At 44.4% G+C, this 23,648-nt stretch overlaps 1 protein-coding gene across 4 annotated transcripts in view; it reads right to left on the bottom strand.

Moving 5' to 3' along the window:
• The window catches only part of SFXN1 (sideroflexin 1), a 47,531-nt gene that overhangs the window by 12,954 nt on the left and 10,929 nt on the right, over nucleotides 1-23,648 (bottom strand). For 2 of the 4 annotated variants that reach the window (XM_087754129.1, XM_087754128.1), the window contains exons 2-3: nucleotides 1,987-2,161; nucleotides 1,157-1,327 (exon numbers count right to left, since the gene is read on the bottom strand). In XM_087754129.1, the coding sequence (XP_087610255.1) occupies nucleotides 1,157-1,327; nucleotides 1,987-2,150 (335 nt within the window). In that variant the 5' untranslated portion in view covers nucleotides 2,151-2,161. Of the gene's footprint in view, nucleotides 1-1,156; nucleotides 1,328-1,986; nucleotides 2,162-9,911; nucleotides 10,071-15,067; nucleotides 15,207-23,648 lie in introns of those variants that run through there. The other 2 variants (XM_087754127.1, XM_087754130.1) reach the window with 2 other exon arrangements.

The following is a 23,648-nucleotide window of genomic DNA, read 5'->3' as shown; positions in this document are numbered from 1 at the left end:
TGGATTTTTTCCGTCGCTACTGCTGTTCTTCCTCCTTTCTTCATGCGCCTGTGCAACTCCCGCTCCTGACTCATCTTCTGTTTCCATGCTACAGCTATGCAGAGGATGTTAGGCTTGCTATAAGCTCAGGCATGGCTCACTTTGCCTTACTGCACGCCCAAGAGCCCTCACAGATGTAACAAGGAATTTGCTTCTTCCAGTGGTGTGGAGCAAGACGGACGCTACGCTGCCTCGTCCAAGGACTTCTATACAATTCTGTTTGCACTGCTGAGGGCTTGGTCCAAAGAAACCAACGTCTTCCAGGCTAACACACCATCTAGTTTTGAATCTAAGTGACCCTACCAAGAATGCAAAGAAAAGGTTTATAGCTGCTCTAAGTATCACAGATGATAACAGAACACGCATAAAAGAATAACCAGTTCACAGGAAGCAGTGCTTGTGAATGGGCAGCTGTACTGATGGTTTTATTCATATTCTCGACTGTTTTTTAAACACGCACACGTATATATGCACCATTCAAAATGGCTCTGCCTTTCTGGAGTGTGAGTCAAGAATCTGTAAAATCTCAGCATCAAAAACGCTATCGTTATTTCCTCTGAACCTCCCACCAGTTCTTGCTAACAAAGCATTGTGTCACAAAAATATTTCTAACATGAAGTCTACTAACAGATGAGACTGGCTTCTGCTGTGGACTTCACTGTATGGGTGATTCAAGAACTACTGAGGAAAGGGAAGGATCAAACAGGAGCTGGAGAACTCGATGACTGATGGACCGAAGCATACTGAGGACTCAGTTGGCAGACAGGACATCCTACATGCCAGGTCTCTAAGGTTAGAAAGTCTCAGGTATCTCCTCCTCTTTGTTCTCCACACAACTCTCCTACAAGGATGGGATTTTGGCACCTTCAACTTTCCCAGTTTGAGGAAAAGTGGGATGGTGAAGGAGCGGGGCTAAGGGCTTATCTCCCAACTACTTCTAGAGGAAACCATGAATCAGTGTGAGGGAACACAGAGAGAGAAGAGAAAAGGAAGCAAAAGTTTACATTTTAAAATATTTATTATAAATCTTCTAAAATGCTCTTTCGCCAATAACATTTGATTTTCACTTATCTAATTTGTAGGTAAATGCTTTATGTGTTATGCTGCCATCACTTACCTATAAAAGGTCATCATACAACCTGTGATAGTCATGTTCATGGGTACCTGAGCTGACATTCGGCCAATCAAGACCATCTTTTCCCCAGTGTCTGGGTGAAAGGCTGAATCATAGATATATTTTGCTCTCCACAAGTCATCTTCTGTCAAGCCAGGTGCCACGATCCCTTGTCTTGGGACAAGTTAAAAAACAAAACGAGACAACAGCAAAAAGCACAACTGTTACAAAGTGCTGCAACCTCCAGTGACAAATGGGGCATCGGAGGATTTTGGGACGTTCATACTAAGTTAATCTAGCCTCACAGTTAGCTTGTAGATCTTCAGTTTTTAAATGGACTGGTGAAATAAAAAGAATCAAAACTCCCAGCAGTGGTTATGTTGGCTGAGTTGATATATCCAGCACCAAATTTCTATTTACTCAAACCTGTACTAGATTTTAGAGCTAAAACGTAGAGCTAAAATCTCTCCAGTCATTAGCATGAAACTTTGAAAATTTACTTTGCAAGTATTTAAGAAACTACTTGCTTCAAACAATAGCACACGTAAGAGGAAGCTTTAAACTCTGTTGTCATACTAACTATTTTCAGAATTAGACACTTCTGTATTTCAGAATACTTAATAGGGGTTCTCTAACAAGGGTTCTCACATGACATCACTTCCCCATTCATTAGCAAATTTGTTTAAAAAAAAGGCGTTTCAAGCTCTGAAATAAGAAGAAAGAGTGGTGCAACGAATATAGTGTTTTACCTATTTCCTCTTAAATATATAACCATGTACTTATCATTGACATGGACTGTTTTGGGCCAGCAGTAGGAGTGATCAATGCCATACCTGTAATCATGCACAATTTTTCTTGCATTTTCCAGTTGGGCATCAGATAACAAAATATTCCGGGGGTCTGTTACAGTGAAGAAGTGACTGGCTCGTCCAACAAAAGTGCTTTGATCCCATCGGGGCTCCTTGATATTAATATTTAATGGTATATCTGCTGACATCTTCAAAAACTCTGTGAAGAAAACATGAACATTTGCAATTCAGAATTCCACCTATTTCATAATGTAGCTATAACCCGCAAGATGAAAAGTGGTTACGCTTAAAGAAACAGAGAACAAACACCAAACAACTTGCAGAACTGAGGTTTAAAGGGGCAAGTATATATCCAGAAAGCAGATGATGTCAGATATCATCATGGGTTTTAATGAGGTTCGTATTGATAGAAGTAAAAAAGCAAGAACTTAGTTAGATATCTACAGAAATGTTTCGGTGCCTGTTTCCCCAAGACATTTATACATTACATTTTTGTAAGAGTACGCGTATCTGATTATGAGGTAGAGAACATCATATACCTGTACAAATATCTGAGGATGAGGCAGATGCAAAGGAAGTATAGAAACTTATTAACAAATAGCTGTACTAAGTAACAATATACTAATCAGAAGTGTGCTTTATTTCAATGATGAGTTACCGTTTGCTGAAAATATTGTCTTGAAGGGAAGGAGAGATTAAATATTTCAAGACATGCCTGAAGAGCTGCTATAAAGTGCAGCGACAGAAGAAATATTTAATAAAATCCAATTAACTTCTCTGGCACAGCAAAACAAAACAAAAATTAGGAACACAAACCCAACAATTTCTTCTAATAAATGTTGTTTCCCTAAATCGATGTTTTACCAAAACAAAGATTATATAATGCAACAATTTGCCACATTAGGAGCAGACGACCAGATCTCCTAATGAGACTTCAAAGATGGTTAAAGAACTACAATGAAGGGCACTGAACTGACATAGCCGTGCGTTCATGGGGCCCAAAGCCCAGAAAATTAAAACTTACTTCAGGATGACTAAGTTTACTTCAACATCTAATGAAAGAAGGACAGTCCCTGCATAGCACAAGCTATAGGAATGTTAGCTTTCTTAAAAGAAATTCCTGCAACACATTCCATAGCCAGTTAAAAAAAAAGCAAAAGCTATCCTCCAAATAATGCTTGTAATTCAAATGGCTGAAGTAAATGGGATCTATAAACATACAAATGATATAACATAGCATTTTATCTGTTTTATTAGGAAAAATAATTACGTTCTCATAATCATCATTATGAGGACAACTGATACATATGGTGTAAGCTGCCACTGAAGAGTATTTTCATCTTAACTCAAGAACACCATAAAGTTCTCTGAGACATTTTGGTCAATTTGATGAAACTTATATGATGTAGAACAGAAAAAAAAAAAAATCACAAAAAGAAAATAACTAATCGTGTAAGGTGTCTCCGTCATAAAAAACGTGAACTTCATGGGAAAAAAAGAAAGATTGTTCATGAAATCTGAAGAAGCTATTGTCCATCTCTCAAATGTAATTATGATCCTTCTCCACTACCTCAAGTGGAAAAACTTGGAAGTCTTTGGGAAAGTAAACTTCTATGGAAATAAAGGCTTAAGTCTCCTCATCTGTCATAACCAGCCCTAAGCCGGCAGCTTTAAGCACCAGGAAGGAGAAGGAAACTAATAAATATTTAGAAGACGCTAGAGAGCAGCATTTCTAGCAAAAAAAAAAAAAAACCAAATCCCCCCAAAGTCTGTTCTTGAAAGGGAGCTAACATCGGCTCACAGTCATACAAGAAGGAGATTATATACATCTTCCTACCATCTCTCACAGCAACCATGAAATCAACTTTTTAAGCAGATGAAGGCTGTGTAAAAATTATTCTGCCTTGAACCGCTTATCAGTCAGAATTGCTCTTAGAGTGGGAATTATTCAGGGAAAAGACTGTCTGCCCCGCGTTTACCCACACTTCGCGTTTTTATGCTTATGTAGTAGCACAAGCACGACTCATTTAGGACTTCTGTGGTTATTATTACTGTGATTTAACGACAACCTAGTGGCCACATACTATTTTACGGTGTATCATACAAACATTACAAGCACTATTTGATTTTCTGATAGAAATATTTTGATTTTCATCTGCCAGGAAGAACCGCCGATGACATTCAGGTTGCTCAAACTCTTCCTAAAGTTACACGTGCTCATGAAGTCAACCGAAACTGTGCCTGCGTAAGCACGACGGCACTGCGCACCAGACACGGCTGTAAAGCTGTAAAGATAAAGTCGCAAAAATACAGAATAACTGCATTATACCTGAAGATAAGCAATGTTTAAAGAGGATTTGGGAAGTCTGTTCTACTCAGCACTGCCGAATATTCGAGGCAAAGTCCCACGCGTGGTAACAAGAAAGCAAAGCAACCTACTGCTGGTACACCTCACTTTGAGAGCCCAGACTGGATTAAATAAATAATAATGAAGGGTTGTCCTTCACAATCACAGCATGATTAACAGCTGAATGATGAAAATGTCCATACCTCAGCCCCTATTACTAAATAAGTCTGTTAAAAATCTATGCGAAAATCCTAATTTGGTGCCACTCAAAAAAGTAGTCCTTCCTTTCGTACATCTACTGGTAAGTAAAGTTTCTTTAAGTTAAATAATCAGTTTATATTAAAAACCCAAAGAGTTTGTTTTCATCAAATGACAAAACAAAGCATTTGGTATGTTTATGTATTATTTTTATGTTAGTTTGTATTTATGATAGAACAGTGAAAAAACAAAAGCGTTGAATAAGAAAGATCTCTGCTTTCCACTGAGCGCTTCCTTGAACAAATAACCTCCAATTCAGCAGAACAGATCTTATTGAATTTTATGCAAGCTAAATCAATTTGGTTAAAATTACACACACAAAAATTGTAACTACACAGATATTTCTGTGTCCTGCTCTCTACATTTTCCTGACATCGGGAGAAAGGCAGAGCTGCCCTGGCAAAGCAGAGCTTTTTGCCTTTGCGGTGCAGAGAGCAATTGTGCAAAACCAAGGTGTGTGCCTACAGATATTGCTGAATTCTGGATAATCACAAACGGATAGCACAGGCTGCAGGTAGGACACCAGCAGGATTGCTTTTGCTTTTTCCTGATAAAAGGTATTAAGAGCTTAAATGCTCAATCAATCCTTGCCAGACAAGTTTAAAATTCCCAGTCCCTACTCCAAACCATCATCTGCAAGGTTGTTTCAAAGGCTCCCAAATCAGCATAAGCTCTCACAGGTTTTATTGCAATAATTAACACGCCCCAGCTACTCAACAAAAGCATAAATCATTCTGAATGCTTGGATAAAGAAAAATATACTGAAGCATCCCCAGAAAATGGTACTGTTAAAAACACGTGATCAGCTGAAATCACAACGCCAGGGTTTTCTATACCTCTCTCCATCCAATGCAGTGCTCTTTCTGTAATAATATGTGAAACCAGAACAAACGATGAAATAAAGCAAGCTTCTACCAACAAAAATTAAGACCTTCTTAGGACCAGCACCGACCTGACTGAGAACTGAGCGCAGAGAGCCGGATTTATCCCTTTCTCAAGGGTTAGAAACCTGTGTTCACTTGGCACTGACCCCAACAGCAGCTCTGAACCCCCGAGTACAATGAAGACGCCCGCAGCGCAGCGTCTTTTTCCCGTCAGGTGTGTAGTACATGGACTATGAGCTATTTGCCACACTAAGTTATTGCATAATTTTAGTTTAATACATTAAAATGGTACTGTGAGGTGAAACAGAAGAATATGCCGATTGTATTTGGTGAATGTTATGAATATTTAAAAGCTATTCGCTCTATAGTGTTTTACCTGTTAAGGAGGTGATCCACTATTCCACAGAAATAGCTGCCAAACGTGTTTCAATGATTAAAATGAACACTGATAAATTTATTTAATATTATTAGATCCGACCTACTGAATACATTTTCTTGCTCTTTCACAACATCATTTTTCCCTAGTGGCCTTCAGTTTTTCTTTGGTACAAGAGACCTCAAGGAAAACACATCGTTCCAAAGGCCTGTTCATGTATTAAAATTTGCAGTCATTAACTCAAATAAGTAAGCATAAAGCAAGTACACAAGCAGCATCAGCATTGCTGCTCCAACTTACAGTAAATATAATCACGATTCACCTACCCTCAGATCTTTAAGTTTCACCATCAAGTTAGGGAAGGTCCTAAAGCTTCCCAGGATACTAGAAGGCCAATAAATGTGGTATGGTAGGGGAAACTAATCTTTTCCTCCTCCTTCCCCTCCCATTTCCTTCAGTGTTAAGTTCATTATTGTACGGCAGCTTTTATTAAGGTCTTTATTGTATGCTGAGACAGGGTTTCCCTACAGTGAAACAATAAATCTTAAAACTTCAAGAAAATAAGGTGCCGTAGCAATATATCGTTTACTCAGCTAACCTTGAAGCACGGAGGCGTTTGTATCAGAATATCTGACATTAGACCAGTAAAATCTAACACTGCTTCTTTTCGCAGCTTACTCCAAAGACACTTAGAGGAGTTACCAGCTTTTCAGCACTGTTAAGGAGCATCCTTCTCCCCACATGCAGGTAAAAGAAACAGACAATTAAATAACTTAATTTGGCTCAGGACCACAGGTCAAGTCACAAATGAGAGCTCGAAGTACTGCTGATACGGCAAGACACAAGTTATTATGTCACAAAAATAACGCCGAGAGATGGGAAGGCGCTGGCTAAGCAGCAGAGAATTCATCCCTCACTTCCAGTTGAATGTTCTTGTCTTTCTATTCCATGTTCCTGTTTGCTGTAAGTAATTCCACGGTTATGAAGCACTTGACCACACCACAATGCGGAGACACTTAGTAGGAACAGTCCACCATCAGTAGGATTAGGATTATTTTCATGTGAGACGTTTCTCAAGAGGCAGAATGAACACAGATCGTGGAAATGAAAAAAAGACTCAGGACAGATTTGGAGAACAGAGTTCTCATGCAGAGCACCTGAACAGGAGATGCTCCTTGGGTTTCTTTGCCCTTTCTTAGTACTTTACCACAAAAGACAGTGAAGACACCCTCGTGTGAACAGTGACATAATGTGAAAAAATAGACCATCTTCTGGTCTAAAATGATAACTGCTGGTTTTGCAAAGCAGTACCCTATGAAAGCAGGGTGAACTCATTTATTAAAAAATTCTTCTCCGCTAAAAAAAAATAAAATAATTGTACATTAGGGTTGGGAAGTCGTTCTACGAATGCTTCCCTATTGATATATTATTTGTAGGAAACTCCAAGTTTAAATATTTTTATAATTAAATGATCAGTTTCATTAAGAAAGATTAAAAACTGCTTAGGATAGCTTATGTTAATCTGTTTAAAGCTGCCTAATGAATGCTTCATAAAGCAGTCCATAAATAGAAGCTCTTTTATTTCTTTTCACTCTGATTAGCGTATATACTACTGGCTTGTGTGTGAATTGTTTTTATATACTTGTGATACCTCTGTCCACAAAGCCAAGTCCTTCAGTAACAAGAAATCTAAACAATAAGGATCTGCCTTCACTGCAGATGGTTCATGGTTCAATTCAGGATCGTTTCACTCCGTTTCAGTTAGCCTACCCCGGCGAAGGAGGATCTACAGAAAATAGAAGACTTACCGCTTTCACATCCTATCTTTATCCCCTCCCCACTTGATCTACTCTGTGTCCGCTCTGATGCTCCTTGAACCGTGTGTGCTGATACAACTTACTGCCCTAGCAGAAAACTAATGGAGCAGAAAGAGAAGAGAGGCCAGCTCAGTCTCCTGGATTAGTACGCTGAACTGGCACAGCAGAAGGTCCGGGAGCACGAAAGGTCTGCACGCCCATGTTCCTTCCACAGACTAACCAGTGACCACCCTGGGTTACCATTTGGCTCAAGTTCAGGATCTGCAGACGCAGGAGGAGCCAGGCGTAATGCAAATCTTGAAGCCTAGCCTTAAATCTGCAGGGAAGACAATGGACAAAAAACATAAAGCATAGATAATTTTAAACGTTTTGCCTTACCAGAGTCAAGAGATTGAAAGTCTACATTACAGACCAAGAAAATGGGTGCAAGAGAGACCTAACTTGCTATGAACTGGAGAAACTCCCAGTCCTTGTGTGTCTATGTAGCAAAAAAAAGGTATGATGGTAGAAAGAGCTAACATGATCTAAGTAGTAAGGGTGAGAGAGTAGCCAGGGTGGCCGTAACACATGCTAGCAGAGTAAAAGCACCCCAAAGGCAACACACAACCACTCTGGTTGCCAGCACAAGGTAAAACTCTTGTTTCCCTGCCTTTCTCACTGCTGTTACCCACGCTAGCCAGACTGAGCTAGCAGAAGCATGTCAGCACATGCTTTGGCCTCTCTTCCTCCTTGTAAATCTACCAAGAAAGGGTTAGGGCTGCAGCAGCAAAAAGTAACCCAGCAGGAAAATGGAAAACATACATTAATGGAGGACCCTTGGCCTGTGCTACAACAAAAGATCATGCTTGAAATCACTGTGTCTCTTTAGAAAGACAGCAACAGAAAACATTGACTTTAATATTACTAATCTTAATAAAGGACAGTATATAGCTTCCAGTCCTGCATAGGATGGGGGGCGGGACAGGGGTCCACCCTGCAAAGAGATGAGAACTTTAGGTGACAGCTCTTTAAGTGCACAAAACCATTTTCTTCTAAAAATATGTATCTTGCACTTCAAGAATATATGTAGGAACAGTGCTGTTCTAACTAAGTTTAAAAGAAAAATCATAAAGACTGTGGGCAGGGACAGACCAGCAATGCCCACAGAGAAGGAACAGGTGTCATGCATACAAGGGAGCGTAAAAAGTTCAGGCACTGGAATAATATAATTTGGAGACACATAAAACTTGCAGTGAAGTAAAAAAAGGTTGCTGAGTTTGCCAGTGTCGGGACTCTGAGCTGTAGCTCTGTTACAACGGTGCCTGTCTAATAGAACCAGTGAATTTCTGTCTTGAAACCTTACAAGTTTTCCAGCAAATTCTTTTTAGAATCAAATCCCCACCTCTTGTATTAAAGAGGCCGTACGATGCTACTCATGACTTATCAGCCCCTATTAGTAAATGCTGAACAGGGAAATAAATCCCATAAAGCAAAACCATAAGCCAATAAAATGCCTATGTACTTCAAAGGGATCCTCTTATAAAAGAAAACGTCCAACTACAAAGTAAAAACGATGACTGTACACAAAAATGGTTTCATAAATGTATTATCCAGCAGCCATGCAGTCATCATCATAAACTGTATGGCTTTTTTAAAATTTTATTTTTATTTAAACAGTGAGACTGTAAAACCACAAGAAATAGATACAACACCCTCAATTTACGTTGCTGCAACAGTATTTTACCTAGCTGTCACCTTAATTTTCAGCTACAATTTGAGAGGGGTGCTGCTGTTTGCATAATCCATTCAAATAGTCAATAACAAAAGCACTGCAATAAAACTATTTGATTTAATTATTATTTTAACTACAGTGCTTTGTCGAGGGTGTAACTCTACCACCTTCAGTGATATAATTTTCCATATACATTAAGTGTGCCCAAGATTTAAGTTCTCGTTATCCATATATCCATCATAGAATTGTGTAAAGAAAAAATAAAGGACATTTGGGTTAAATCAAATTAAAATAAATCCACCTGAAGCCTGAGATAAGTAGAAAGTTTGCAAAGGGATTGGAAAGTAAATGCACAAATCCTCTGGAACAAAGATAAAAACGTTTGCTTTGTTACAGTCAACTAATGAAGGCAAACTTCAACAACTACCTAACACTTAGCTGTCTGTATACAAACATCTGAATTTACCGTTCCCACAGCTGTGGCTGTTCAGTCAGCACCAACAGAGGGGAGACCACCTGTGAAACAGGACAAAACTTTGCATCAACAGTACCTTACCTTTTAAGGTGGAAAGGTAAACAGCAAAATTACCCAGTCTGGCCTTGAAACAACTCTTCCTCAAACAACTCCATTAGGAGAGGATTTGGGAAACAACATTCAATTTACAAACACATAAGTTACTGTAATGATCCATACTGAAATGTCACTCTGAGGTCATGTTCACAAGGGAGGATCAGCAGTACTGAAAGGATAAAAGCCAACATCATAACGCAGTCAAACAATCACCATCTATCACAGAAAATATGCAGTAAGGAAGGAAATAACACATATTTTCAGTGTTTCAACCAACAGATCAATTAGAAAGATATTTAATAGAACTGCTTGTACCGGCAAACCCTGAAGATGGTACACTAGTAAATTAAACCAGTAATAAAGAATGGACTACGCTCGCTGGCACACTCATATCATTAAGCCCTTTTTGTTCCCAAACTAGGGCGGCTGGATCCAAACCACCCATGAAGAACGGCAGCTAAATCCACCCTGTGCTGCCGGATTGCCTGGGCGAGCATCAGCTGCCCTGCGCAAAACTGCTCCACGCTGCGCTCCAGCAAGTTAACAACACGGGCAACCGCGTTCCCGTGACCGGGAACCTTTTTTGGCACCGTTTAGCTCCCCAGCACTGACACAGAGGTTTGATTATCTATGTGTTTCACATGGCTCTTCCTACGTACCAAGGCATATTTTCAGAATCGTAACCGCGATCATGCGTCGATAAAGTTTTTCATAAACATGTGGCTGTCAAGCTAAAGAAGCAGCCACGGCTTGCCATGGACTTGGCATCAAAAGCTGAGGCGAAGATGTGGTTCTGCAGACCAGAGGCAATTAAATGTGGCGATACAGATGGCAGATCACAGGGAGGACACCGCCGCGTGAAACTGCGTTTCCCAAGCGCTTTAAAGCAAATTGCACTGCCAGCCTCTCCTCTGCCACTCTCTCTCCAAATCTCCCTGCTGCTGCCTCCTCATCTCTCTCCCCAGTGCTCTCCCAGCCCTAGTAATTGGAAAATAAAAACAAAAAAGCACAGTAGAACTCACTGGCGGCTAAAACTAAGGTTTTTGTTCATCTGAAGAGAAACTCGCAACTCCATGTTTTTAATAACCTTCTACAAACAAAAAAAAAAATCTTTATTTTAAATCAATAATTCTTTGACTATCTTTTTCATCTTGTACTTTCAATCAGAAAGCAACATCGAACTGAGCTGGAAGCCCCAGTACCAAGCACACCCAAACTTCTTGCCCTCTCTGATCAGACGGAATCATCTGCCAGTTGATGGCCTAATGTTTAACACTAACATTAACTGGAGGGCAAAAGAGGGCTTAAGAATAAGTGAGAGTGGCCTCCCTTAAAAAATAATTACATAAAAACCAGCACAAAGTCTGATGAACAGTTTTAGTACAAAGGCTACGTTTAGATTTGCCACAGAACCAGCAACAGTAGAAGACTTTAAACCTTGTTTAAAGGTTAACAACAGCAGTTGCAGCAATTCTACAAAATGCAGAATCAGGAGTCGTCAGGAGTTCAACTCTCCGCTGTTCCTTTTCAAAGTTCACGTTTTAAACATCACATTGAAGGTCATATACCCACTTTTCAAACCAAATCAATAGCGAAAAGAGTTGCGATGACTATTTAATTTATTTCAGACAGTAACAGACCACTCAATTTTGAACAACCCAGACATTTGATCATTTATTTTAAACCCTGTTGCATGACTGCACCATCCAGATGGGCACGTGATCTGGGAAATTCTGGGCAACTTAAACTCATGCATCAGCGCGCGAATGATGAAAAGCAGCTTTGCTACCTTCCTTGGAACCATTTATATTTTCTTAGGTTACTGACACCTTGTATTTTAACCTAAGTCTTGAAAAAATCCACTCCACAATTAAGAAACCTTGTCAGGTATGTCATTAATTTTTCCAGTATCTAAGCTAAAATTGGGAATAGAGCAACAGAAAAAGAAATTTCTTGATGGTCTAATTATGAACCCAATTCTCCGTGTCTGATCTAAATACACATTTGTAAAGCTACGGTCACTGTTCTGAGTCAAGAAGCATCCCTAGCGGCAGAAGGTCCATTCCTCGAGAGGTGCAGGCAGCTCAGGGTGCCACGAGCACGGTGTTGTCGGAGAGAATATTTGTGAGAGAAACTCGCCTGAGAGCCACCCCAGAAGCAGGCTTCCCTCGACAGATACAAACGCCTGAATTCTCTTGAGTGAGGATCCTTTGGCAAACATCCTTGAATTGGGTACCAGAGAGGGCACTGCTTCACCCTCTATATAGAATTTTCTGTTGCTTTTTGCTTTTATGAGGGCTGGAGTCCAGATTGTAGCCTCCTGCACCCTCCCCTACAGAAGTGAACTCTATTAATGAGAGCGGCCTTTCACCTCTCTTGCATGCAATTTCAGAAAGTCAGCAAAAACTGAGCTGGGGGAGGGAGAAGTCTAATGAGAAGTTTACCTCCAAAAGCAGTCCAGACATAATTGTGATAACGAACATTGCGACATCGCACTTCTTGGTGCCCAACTCCCAAACTGCAACCTGCAACCCTCTGTCACAAAGCCTGGGAGATGCTGGGTACTCTAGCTTCAAAGAGAATTCAAACCAGCCTGTGCACAGGAGGGCAAGCGAGTAACCCAGCCAACACAAACACTGAAAGAAAGGTGTAACCTGTATGGTGGCCTTCACCAGGACTTAGACCCCTGACTTCAGGTGACGGAAAGGCACTCAGGTCAGATCATGATTCACAAAATCTCCCAGAGGCAACTAAGAATTCCTTTTTTCAAAAATGAGAGTGAGGCTTTTCCCTGCAAACCCAGTAAAAACAGAAGGTAACACCAGTACCTCTTTCTTACCAGAATCCTAAAGAATAGGAATAGTTCAAAAGCTAGGGCCAGGTGCTGCTGAAAACATTTCATGTGCAGATTCACCAGGAGAGAGAAAAAAAGATTTGACACACTGCGGCCCCTAGATCTCCCTTCTTCAAAGCAGTCGCCTGGTGTCCAGCTGTCAGTGCCCTACTCTGGGAAACCGGAGACGCAGGCTGGAAAATCCTGAGGTTGAGAAAAACACCTGCTGCGATAAAATGGGGAGGAGAACAGCTTCTCTTCTTCCTCTGACATGTTTATAAACCAAAGTGCCCACAGCTGGCTGTTTGTTTGTTTTTGCAGAACTGAGTTCTTTTGAAGCACTTCCCATGCTGCTTTGATGGATAAATACTTAGGGACCCTGTTAGGCCTCTTTATTCCTCAAATTGGCTCTTTTTGGGGCTCCTTTGCCTGAACAAACTCAGATTTTTCTTTTCCACAAGCAATGCCCACCACAACAGCTGCTACGTTGGCTTAGGAGAAAAGACAGGAAATTAAATACCCTCTGATGAGCAAAACGAGACCTGTTCTACTTTAAAACTACAACACAACGGCAAAGCAACAGCGGGAAGGCGAACCCAGCTACTACCCATATTTTAATTGCTCTGGCAAAGAAAAGAGCACAATGAGTTCTCCAGGGATGTCAATCATGGCAGTATAATTATTTCAAATGAGAAGCACTAATAGATCGTTAGGGGAAGAAAGCATTTTTACATGATGGCTGAAGAGCACGTATCAGGCTTATGGGGGTCATTAAGCATTGGTATTCCTTTATTTGCACTACCAGTTTGAAAGAAGCAGCACAGCTGATGACTGGGAGAAGTCCGATGCAACGCACCTACACCAAATGTTAACAAAGCCACTTGCCAAGTTTGCCTTCCTCGAAGCAGCTTCTACCAGTAAATATCCGGTTAAATCACATGGGAGAAAATTTTCATCTGCACGATGATTTTCCCCACTGCAATCCTAAAAACAAACCGAACGCTGGAGAAGGCAAATCATGGCAACACGACAAGATACTTCTTTTTTTTTTTTGCTTATAAATGTACGTCCCGCTTGTAGCCTAGCAACAAAAGCAGCAGTCTGTGTTAAGTGGATAGAGCCTGCTGCTGGGGCTCTCTCCTCAAAACAGCAGCCATCTTTGGCATGTAACTTGACAAGAGATTTCATCATTCGGCATTAAAGCTACCTCCAGGTGTTAGAGGTTGCCGCAGCCAGCTCAGCGGCGTCGGCTTTCCATTTGCCACCTCTTCTCCCGTCGCATGAGGTATAGCGCAGAGACACGTCACGTGCGCGCTTCGTCTCTTCGTTAAGAAAAATAAAGCTCCTTTGCTCAAAAGGGTTAGTGCAAGCTCTTATTTTATTTCAGGCCTGATTGCTGCGAGCTTGTCTCTGCTCCTTATTTTTTAACGCCCCCCGGGTAAACTGAGGTAGGATTATCTGGCTCTACCCAGGCATGTTCATGGCCCTCTTCTGTAGTTTTTCACTATTTTGTGTATCTTTTTATGATCGGATCCATACAGGCGATTTTTTAATTGCACATCGGTACAAAGCCAGTCCTCACCCCCCCTGCTCTCCCAATACGTATTATAATCACAGTAAATTATTTATAATTCAATATTTTTTTTTTTTTTTAGATCTAGACTCATAAATAAAACCCCTGCCTCTGGCTACCAGGTTGTCTGACCTCCAAGTTATTTGGCGTGTTCCTCCCCTGGACAGGCCGATCCCTCGGCAGGGACGCTTCTTCCCTGCAGGCCCAGGATCCGCGCCGCTGCCACGCACCGCCCTGCGACAGCCAGCCCGCGCTGAGGGGACGAGCGGTGGCCGGGGGGGACTGGGGAGATTTGGGGGGCAGGAGGGGAAGCAGGGGGCTGCTCTGTGGGCAGGGAGGAGGCGGGAGGGGGGGGCTGCAGCCGTTGTCCAGGCAGCACCTCCCAGGGAGAGGGGGGACCCGCGGGGACAGCGGCTCTGCTCCCTCAGAGGGGATGGGGTGACACAGGGGCCCCTGTGGAGGGGACGGGGGTGACACATGGGGCTGGGCCCCTGCGGAGGGGACGGGGTGACACAGGGGCCCCTGTGGAGGGGACGGGGGTGACACATGGGGCGGGGCCCCTGTGGAGGGGACGGGGGTGACACAGGGGCCCCTGTGGAGGGGACGGGGGTGACACAGGGGCTGGGCCCCTGCAGAAGGCACCGGTATAGCAGCGGGGGTGACACCGGCGCTGGCTCCTCCGCCCGCTCCCCAGCCCCGCGGGGACCCCGAGCCCTGCCCGGTCCCGGTACTCACCGCGGCCGCCGCTCGCTGCCGGCTCCGCGCCGCCCCTGCCCCCGCTGCCCGGAAGAAGCTCGCTCGGCGCCGCGGGCGAGGGGCCGAGACAGGCGGTCGGGCCGCCCCGCTCCGCTTCGCTCCGCCCCGGCGGGGCAGGGCCGGGCCGGGCCGGGCCGGCGGCCAGGCAGGGGGGCGGCGGTCCCTGCGGAGCGGGCCCGGGGCCGCCCCCTCGGCCCTGCCCTCCCTCCGGCCGCTCCCCTGAAGCGCGGCGCGATCGGGGCTGCCGGGGCAGGGCGGCTCCTCCCGCGCCTCCGGGAGCGGCGGGGCCGCGGCCGGGCGCCCTTTGCTGCCGGTGGCGGCGTAGCGTTGTGGAGACGGCTCAGGCGGCCGTGGTGCTTCCAGAGCGAAGGAAAGGAAAGGTGCCGTGGCGGGATGGGGACAGGGATCACCGGTGAGCGGGGGAGCAGCCCCGGGAGCAGAGGAGCCGGTGGCCCAAAGGCAGCCTGGACAGCGAAGATGGATTTCTGCTTGCTTCCACGTTTTCATCACTCCCGCCTTAATACGTACTGCAGAAAGCGACCAGCAGCGGGGAAATGTTCGTAGGAAACCACAGTGAAAGAAGCCTTAGAAAAATTGAATCATAGAATCAATCGTTTAGGTTGGAAAAGGCCTTTAAGATCATCGAGTCCAGCCGTTAACCCAGTGCTGCCAAGGCCACCACTAACCCGTGTCCCTCAGCACCACATCTCCCCGGCTTTTAAATCCCCCCAGGGATGGGGACTCAGCCCCTGCCCTGGGCAGCCTGGGCCAGGGCCTGACAGCCCTTTGGGGAAGAAGTTTTTCCTAATATCCAACCCAAACCTGCCCTGGCGCAGCTTGAGGCCGTTCCCTCTCGTCCCATCGCTTGTTCCTGGGGAGAAGAGACTGACCCCCAAATGGCTACAAATAATTTACTCTTAGGTCCTAATCCTAAAAAAGAATAAAAAATAATAAAGCAATGCATTCCTACGAAATCCATTCCAGCTGATGAGAACTTTCTCGTGTATGGTGCCTTAACAATCGCAAATAAACATGGGTCCTTGATTTTGTTGGAAGGCTGAGAATGGATTTCAGAGCATTTCCTTCCTTTTAGTAATTACGGTCAATCCACATTTTACCTTTATAGCAGCTCCTCTGTTTGAGATTAGATGTGCAATCATTTGAGAATTAATAAAAACAGTAGGGATACTCATTTACACTGTTTCTATTCTTTCTCCAGCCCAGCTTGCTGATGAACATGGTGACAGCCGCACAAGCTAGATTCCCAACACACGTTTCAAGAATCGGCACGTTAATCTTTAAGTCTGATAGTGTTATAGGTCAGCAACGCATGAGCTGGTCTTCCCCCACAACTGATGCTGAGTCTTCTGGGAACGGGGGAAAACGTGGTCAGATACAGCGGTACTGCGTCCCATTTACAGCCTGCAAACAGTGCTAGTTTACCTCTTCGGTGGACCAGAATAACATCCCAACACACGGAGGCCGATTGCAACTACTGTCTGTAACCCAGCCCGGCTCCTCTAAGCGATTCTGTTAAAATTCCCTTTGTAACAACGCTGCTCTGTCCACGGGTCTCATCCCTGAAGGGCTGGGAGCTGTGCCTGCAGAGCAATCCGGCTCTAAAACACCTTGAATGCGGGGCTGGCAAGCTCTGACCTCCCTGGCACTGCCCGTTGCAGGATGCTAAATGGGAATTTTATATTAAAAAGCCAGAACTCTCCCCAGGTGTCAAATATTTGCGGGCATATACTTACTGGTGAAATCTTTGCTGTTAAAACTGAACTTCTGTGAAAAATTGGATTTTTTTTTTCCATAAAAATATAATTGTGTAGACTGGAGCTCGTTTTCAGCTTTTAGCGAGCCTACTCAGTCTATGATTTTCAGTGAAAAGTTAAGATTCAACTTTCTTTCTAAAACAGAGACTCAAATCTCAGACGTCCACCTATGTGTTTCCCCCGTGGCTCCACAACTTCGGTCTCACAAATATATATATCACAGTTACAGGTGCAAATATACAGGGGAGATTCCCTCATGAAAGAGTTCAAACTGGCACTGATGCCCTCGCACTGCATTTTTCTTGCACAACGAAGTTTGTTCACAATTTCTGTACTTGCCTGCTAGCGCCTTTAGCTCTTTTTCATCTTGTCAGCAGCCCCCCGTCTGCATGACCCCGGCAGATCCAGAACCGAATACATCTTTGATGGTATCTGGCCCTAACACTTGTTGCTGAAAAGATTGCAATGGCCAAGCAGGAAAAACACCTTTCAGAAAATGGAGACAGCTGGATGTTGTGCACAGAAACAAACCAGTTGCCGGTGGGTGTAACTGGTACTGTGGTATATGGTTTACATTCTGAGGACCGATGTCTTCTGCCTCTAATAATTTTCTTATACGCCAAAGATACTAACTCGTAAATCTGCCTGAAAACCACACGTGCTCTTTTCTGCACATCACAAGAGAAACTCTGCTTGCAGACTCTGTGATGTAAAATACACTAATACCTACATTCTTGGAGTCGCTACATGGCCAGCTATGGACGCATTCACTCCTCGAGTTAATAATTTGCTCTATATTCAGTGCAGAGGGTTTTGAACAGCTGTATAACTTGTCTTTCACTAAACTAGTTGTTTCTCCCATTGCTGGGAAACAAATCTAATTTTTTGCCATGAATCCTGGAAAGTCTTGGGATGGCTCTGACCAACCAACAACAATTGCTCATGAGCCACAAAACTGGAAGGCAAATGGGTGAATATGGGTATTCACAAGGCATATCTAATCTCTGGCTACCTGTGTTTCTTGTCTGCACTGATTTTCAGGCTAAAATGGTTTTGTCTGCATTAAAAAATGCAGAATCCGAGAGGATGTGCCAGCTCCCAGATCCAGATGTGTGTTTTGGCCCGATCCTGCTTCCATTCTGAGGTGAGACCTGGCGGACGGGTCCCGTCGGTGCCCTCCACGAGCAGGGAGGTCGGGGGGTGGCCGGAGGGGCTGCCGTGGTCTCCCGCCAGCTCTCTGCCTTGCAGGGTCGGGAGGGACAGACCCCAGAAGGTGGTTTTGAACATATTGATCTGCAGCTAAATAATGCGATTTGATCTTCCAAAGTCCTAGTCCCCCACAAAGACTCCTTCACAGACCATCCTATGCGATTGATCCATGTAGCTTGGTCAGCGCCCAATTTGTACGCTCAAGCATGTGTTTTCTTCCAGGTTCATGCACAGCGTAGCATCTTACTGCTTGAATTAAGGTGCAGGTACTAACGGTACATACGGAAAGCACGTGCCTAGAGGCTACGACTGGCTAAATCAAATCGGCCCTACCTCAGCTCCTGTTGAAGCATTCCTCTCAGTTGCCTTATTGCCCGAGGAATACATTAGTGAGACTCCTGCAAACCCCCAGGTGTACATTCAGTCCTCTGCATTTGTTGAACTAGGGATGAATTGAACCATCTGCATGTTTCCACCTGGAAGAATTCCTGGACTATCACAGGGCAAATTCTTCCCTACGCTGATCAGAAAAGGAGGATTTCTGTTCCTCTACAATTACTGCCTCATCTAAGAAATGAGCTTTTCTGTATTTGCTTTCCCAGGCTTTCCCGTATTCATAATATTTACATTGGACATTAATGCTTTCTATGTTTTTTTACCATTTCAAACTGGCACTGGGAATCAACTGAGAAAAATGAAGAGCTGCTGCACATTGCTTTTATTAACATAAATGCCCAGTAAGTGGCACTGCAGGACCAGGTTTTCCGCAACCCTGGCTCACACCCAGTGCAGTCAAGGCAAGCGTGGGATGTTTCAAGGCTTTTCTGCTCCATGAAAAAAGCAGTTGTAGAGCAGGTGGGAAATGATGCGTGGTGAGGGCTCTGAAGGTGCAGGGCAAGGAACTGGTGTGTGTTCAGCTGCTGGCTCTGGAAGGGGGTGTGGGGACCTGGCCTTGGCACCAAGCTGGCCGTTACCAGGGCTCTGCCAGAAGAACCCAGCACCATTTCTGGGAACTATTCATTCGCGCTCACTCGATGGGAGGTGAGGGCTTTGTGCTGGGTTTTGCTATCAGGAGCAGCATACTGGGCGAGGTGAACCACGTCTATACAGCATTTCCTATGGTCTACTGACTTACTATACCTTAATTTTCTGCAGAAAATCCAAACCCCAGACTGGAAGGGACATCAGTACAGCCTGAGGGGTGCCCATAAGCTCAAAGGTTGTTTCTGTAAATGAGCTAGGGATTTCCCTGAGTCCGTGTCAGTATATCAAAACCCACCACCCTCTTTTCCCAGTTTCAGCTGATAATGAATAAATTATTATCTGGGGAAATTTGGTCAAACAGAGAAGTAGCACTACACTTTTTGGCAATATAAATTGTAATGAAACCCTTAGATAAGCTGATAGAGGATTACTTACAAAATCAGTTAAAGGTTTTGGCTCCATCTGCAATATTTGAACCCAGTTTTAGGATACTCCTGCTATACTGTGCCAAGCTAAATTGGTTCATACCCAATTTTCCTATTTATCTGGATAAAAACATGCATAGTTATATCAGATAAGACTGGAAGGGAATGAACATGAAAAGCCAATCTGCATTTAGAAGGGACATAAAGCTACATTTAAAGGGATAAACCAGCCTTTCAAGAGGATTAGGCAGCCATTTCCTCTGTGATGTGGCTATTTTATAAATATCTCGTTTGTGCCCTGACGCATCTGTGCCAGCCGCTGTCTGCCACGAGACACTCGACAAGGCGGACGGATCTGGGATGGCAACACGCAGCGATGGATGTAGCGTGGGGGCAAGGGGAGGTGCAGCACCACCCCGCAGGGCACAGGGAAGAGCCACAGGCTCTCACCACTGCTTCAGCCAGGCCTGACAAATTTTTTTGCATCATCCTCTAGGGACCAGATATCACCTCTTGAGTCTTCCCAATGTCTTTTGAAAATAGCGATTAAAAATATGTATGGAAAATGTCTAGAAGACCACGGGAAATTCCTAGAAAGCTACAGGGAACTCCTGGAAAACTATGGGAAATTCTTAGAAAGCAGAATTGAATTCCTAGAAGGCTGTGGGGGGACTCCAGGAAAGCAAAACGTGAATTCCGAGAAAGTTGGCTACAAATTCCTAGAACGCTGGAGGGAATTTCTTATAAAGTAAGGAGGAATTGCTATAAAGCAATGGAGGAATCCTAGAAAGAAATGCACAGTTCCTAGAAAGCTGTGGGAAATTTCTAAAGAGCAGAAGGGAACTCCTGGAAAGCAGAAGGGAAATCCTATAAATAGTGCACAGTTACTAGAAAGCATCAGGAAAATTTCTAGAAGAGCATTAGGGATTTCCTGAAAGTTGCGGGAAATCCTTAGAAAGCAAATGTAAATTCCTAGTAAGGTGAAAGAAATGCTTGGAAAGCAAGGGGAAGGTTTCCTAGAAAGCAATATGAAATTCCCTGAAAGCTGGGTGGAAATTCCTAGAAAGCTGGAGGGGACATTCCCAGACATCACTAGGAAAATCCTAGAAAGGCATGTGACATTCCTAAAAAGATGTAGAAAAATGCAAGAAGGCAATGGAAGAATCCTGGTCGAGCTGTACGTCCTGTCGTTCCTAAAGACCTGGGGGGAGTTCTTAGACAGTAACGCTGAGAAAAGCACGGGAGAAAATCAGCAAGTAGATAGGATCAGATCCAATAGCCTTCCCTAAACGTGACTTGGACCTAGAAGACATCCCTAATTTGAGCTTCTCCTAAATGGAGGGGACCAGCTCACCCTGAATGCCTGTGTTGGTGGAGCGGAGCCCAAATGTGCCCTAAGCCCAGCCCTGGGCAGTCGAGCTTTGCGGGAAGGGAGCAGGGTGAACTTGCTGACTTGGCAGGCCCCTGACCTTAAGACAGATTTTGACAAATGGGTGATGAAACTCAGGGAACAGTTCCAGCCTGGGAAAGTACCGTCTGTTAGAGACTGTCACAGCAACAGCTCTTCGTCACACAGGGCAGGGAGAAGCCAAGGGCATCGAGGCAGGCTGCAAAGAGGGAGACGTCGCTTATGCTGCTGGGATGAAACAGTCCTGCCTGAGGTGGTGGGAGAGCCACGGAGGCTGGAACAGGAAAACAGATCCGGATGAGCTAGGGTGAAAGTGGATTTGGGATTATATCGTAGTTTGGGGTAATCCAGTCAGATCACTGGGTTTTTCAAAAGTTCGAATGAAAGTTATGGCAGGAGGAGTGAAGCAGCCCGCAGTTTAGACCTTGGTGTGGATTCTTGTTTGGAATATCGTTCTAGTGTTGTATTTAACTTGGCGGAATGTTTCTGACTGCCATCAAGCCCAGACGGTGTGATTTGGTAAGGACTCTGACAACCAGCATCTTGCCTCCAAGAACAATTTAATCCCAGAACCTGAAGGTGAGACCCTGGCTTGGTCCAGCTGCAACATCGCAACGGCAGCAGGGTTGTCCAGGGAGCTGCAGAGGGAAGAATGCTGCCGGAGACAGCAAAGCTCCAGGACTGGGACATTTGGAGTGGCCTGGCCATCGCTGGACTGCTGGTTGACCCTGTCTACCGTAGCTGGACCGGCTGCGCTCCTGCGTGGGGACGGTAGGGCTGCCCCCCTTGCAGAGAGCCCTGGCCGGGCGTCCCTGGCAGAGCTGCCCGCTCCTGCAGCTCCCTGCGGTGCAGGCATGAAACGCCTGGGTCGGTCTTCACTATGAGCAACAAATGATGCTCTGTGCAGTAGCAGCTTCTATTTTTTTGGTAAGTATTCATTTAATTATCTTTAAATCAAGGATTTGTAGCCTGCTGATGGAAGGGCCATGGAGCCTGACCATACTGGATGTGCAATAATCACAGAATCATAGAATACCAGGTTGGAAGGGACTTCAAGGATCATCTGGTCCAATAATCCCAATAATACGGACTTAAAACCAATCAACTGTAGTGCAAACTATTGCTCACTTGCTCCACTAAGCTTTAGAGGCAATGGGGCTCCAGTCGGTACCAAGCAGACTCTTCATCCTCACGCGTCCTGCACCAGAAAACCACAGAAACCTGCTGGTAGAAGTTAAACAGCTCTTCTCCAGCCGTCAGTCAGGGGCTGGAATATGGGGAAGGATCCATTTTATGCTGGCACGCAGCTCGGGAGTAAATCTGTAACAGCAGCTTAGGAGGGGAGAGTGCCACCTACCAAGCCATCTGCTAAGAAAATTGTATTATCTGCAGTCTCATCCACTGTTGCTAGAAATCACTGTAGCACTCATCTGTGAAGCGTTTTGCTGCTGATATATCCATTTGTATTCTTTTTATCCATCCACTCAGAATTAATTATTTCTCAGATTAATTTCATCCTAATGAATCATTCTCTATCACTGGCTTTATTTCATTTCTGAGATACTCATTAATATGTCAAAGCCATCTTTAACATTAAAAGTGCTGTCATTTTTTCCGTGACTTTTCTTTTGATTCATATATTCAACTTCAATTTTTCTGAGGGCCTAAAATGTCCATCCAGTGTGGAGTGAAAGAAAAAATGCAAGCTATAGAGTATTAAAAAATTATGCATATGGAAATAAAGCATAAATTGGGAAGCAATGGCCCAGTCTGTATTTTTGTGTTTACTAGTTTCTGTGCTATTTCATATAGCAGGTCCTCAGCAATCAGCTCTGTAGGGTTTTTATATACACGGATTAGAATATAGAGTTCAGCAGTACATCGACTGTCTACATTTGTCGGTGAAATGATGAGCAATTTTGAGATATTTTGTATTTGTTGGTGTAGATTAGGTTTTAAAGAAGGGGTCTTGTTGGTTTGCTGTGGATTTCCTGGCACTGTTCTGCCGTGCCGCAGGGATGAGGCAGTCGGAGGATGCGTTTTTCTTTCCTTAGAGCTCTCCTCTCCTCTCAGCTATAATTTATTCTCACCATCCTCTGCAGTTTGGCTCTCTACCCACCTGGAGGGAAGTGCTGGCAGGGCAGTAATCCCTCTCCTACCCCGTATCTGCGGCAGATGGAAATCTCAGAAAGAGAAGGGGGGAAATTTTAGGCTTCCCTGCTTGAGCGATTCCCAGGGTGATTTAAGATCCAGTAACGGCCTCTGGTTTGACGGAGAGGGTCGAGCTGCGAGAGGAAGGGTCGCTCCTGGCGTTCATTGTGGAAAACTTTGCTTTCTCTGGACCCGTGGGAGTGAGTGGGTGGAACTGGAAAAACCCCATAAAAAGTCACTGCATAAGCTCTGCCGATTAAATAACACGCTTATTGGCAGCATCGCACCGAGCTTAAATTACCCACGGCTCCTGCGTGGCAGGAGGCTGGGGGCTGCTTAGATGACAGCTTCTGCTCGGATCCCTGGCCACAGGCTTGGTAAAAACCAGCCTTGCTCTGGGTTTGCACTGCAAATGTAGAGAGGGATTACCGGCGAGGGAAGGAACAGAGCCTGAACGGGCTCTGAGCAGCAGCGGGGACGGGAGGGGAACACCGCTCCTTTCCCTTTACAAACAACCAGATTATGCTTTCCACCACTCCTATAGCTTGTGCCTGCAGAGCCCTGCAGACACGAGGCTGCTTTTTGAGCGCTTGCTGCCTGATCTCCCG

The sequence above is a fragment of the Nipponia nippon genome, unplaced genomic scaffold (assembly GCF_047370975.1).
Source record: "Nipponia nippon isolate SJK-2023a ecotype South Korea unplaced genomic scaffold, ASM4737097v1 scaffold_17, whole genome shotgun sequence".
NCBI lineage: Eukaryota > Metazoa > Chordata > Aves > Pelecaniformes > Threskiornithidae > Nipponia > Nipponia nippon.
This window is presented reverse-complemented; position numbering and strand designations above follow the sequence as displayed.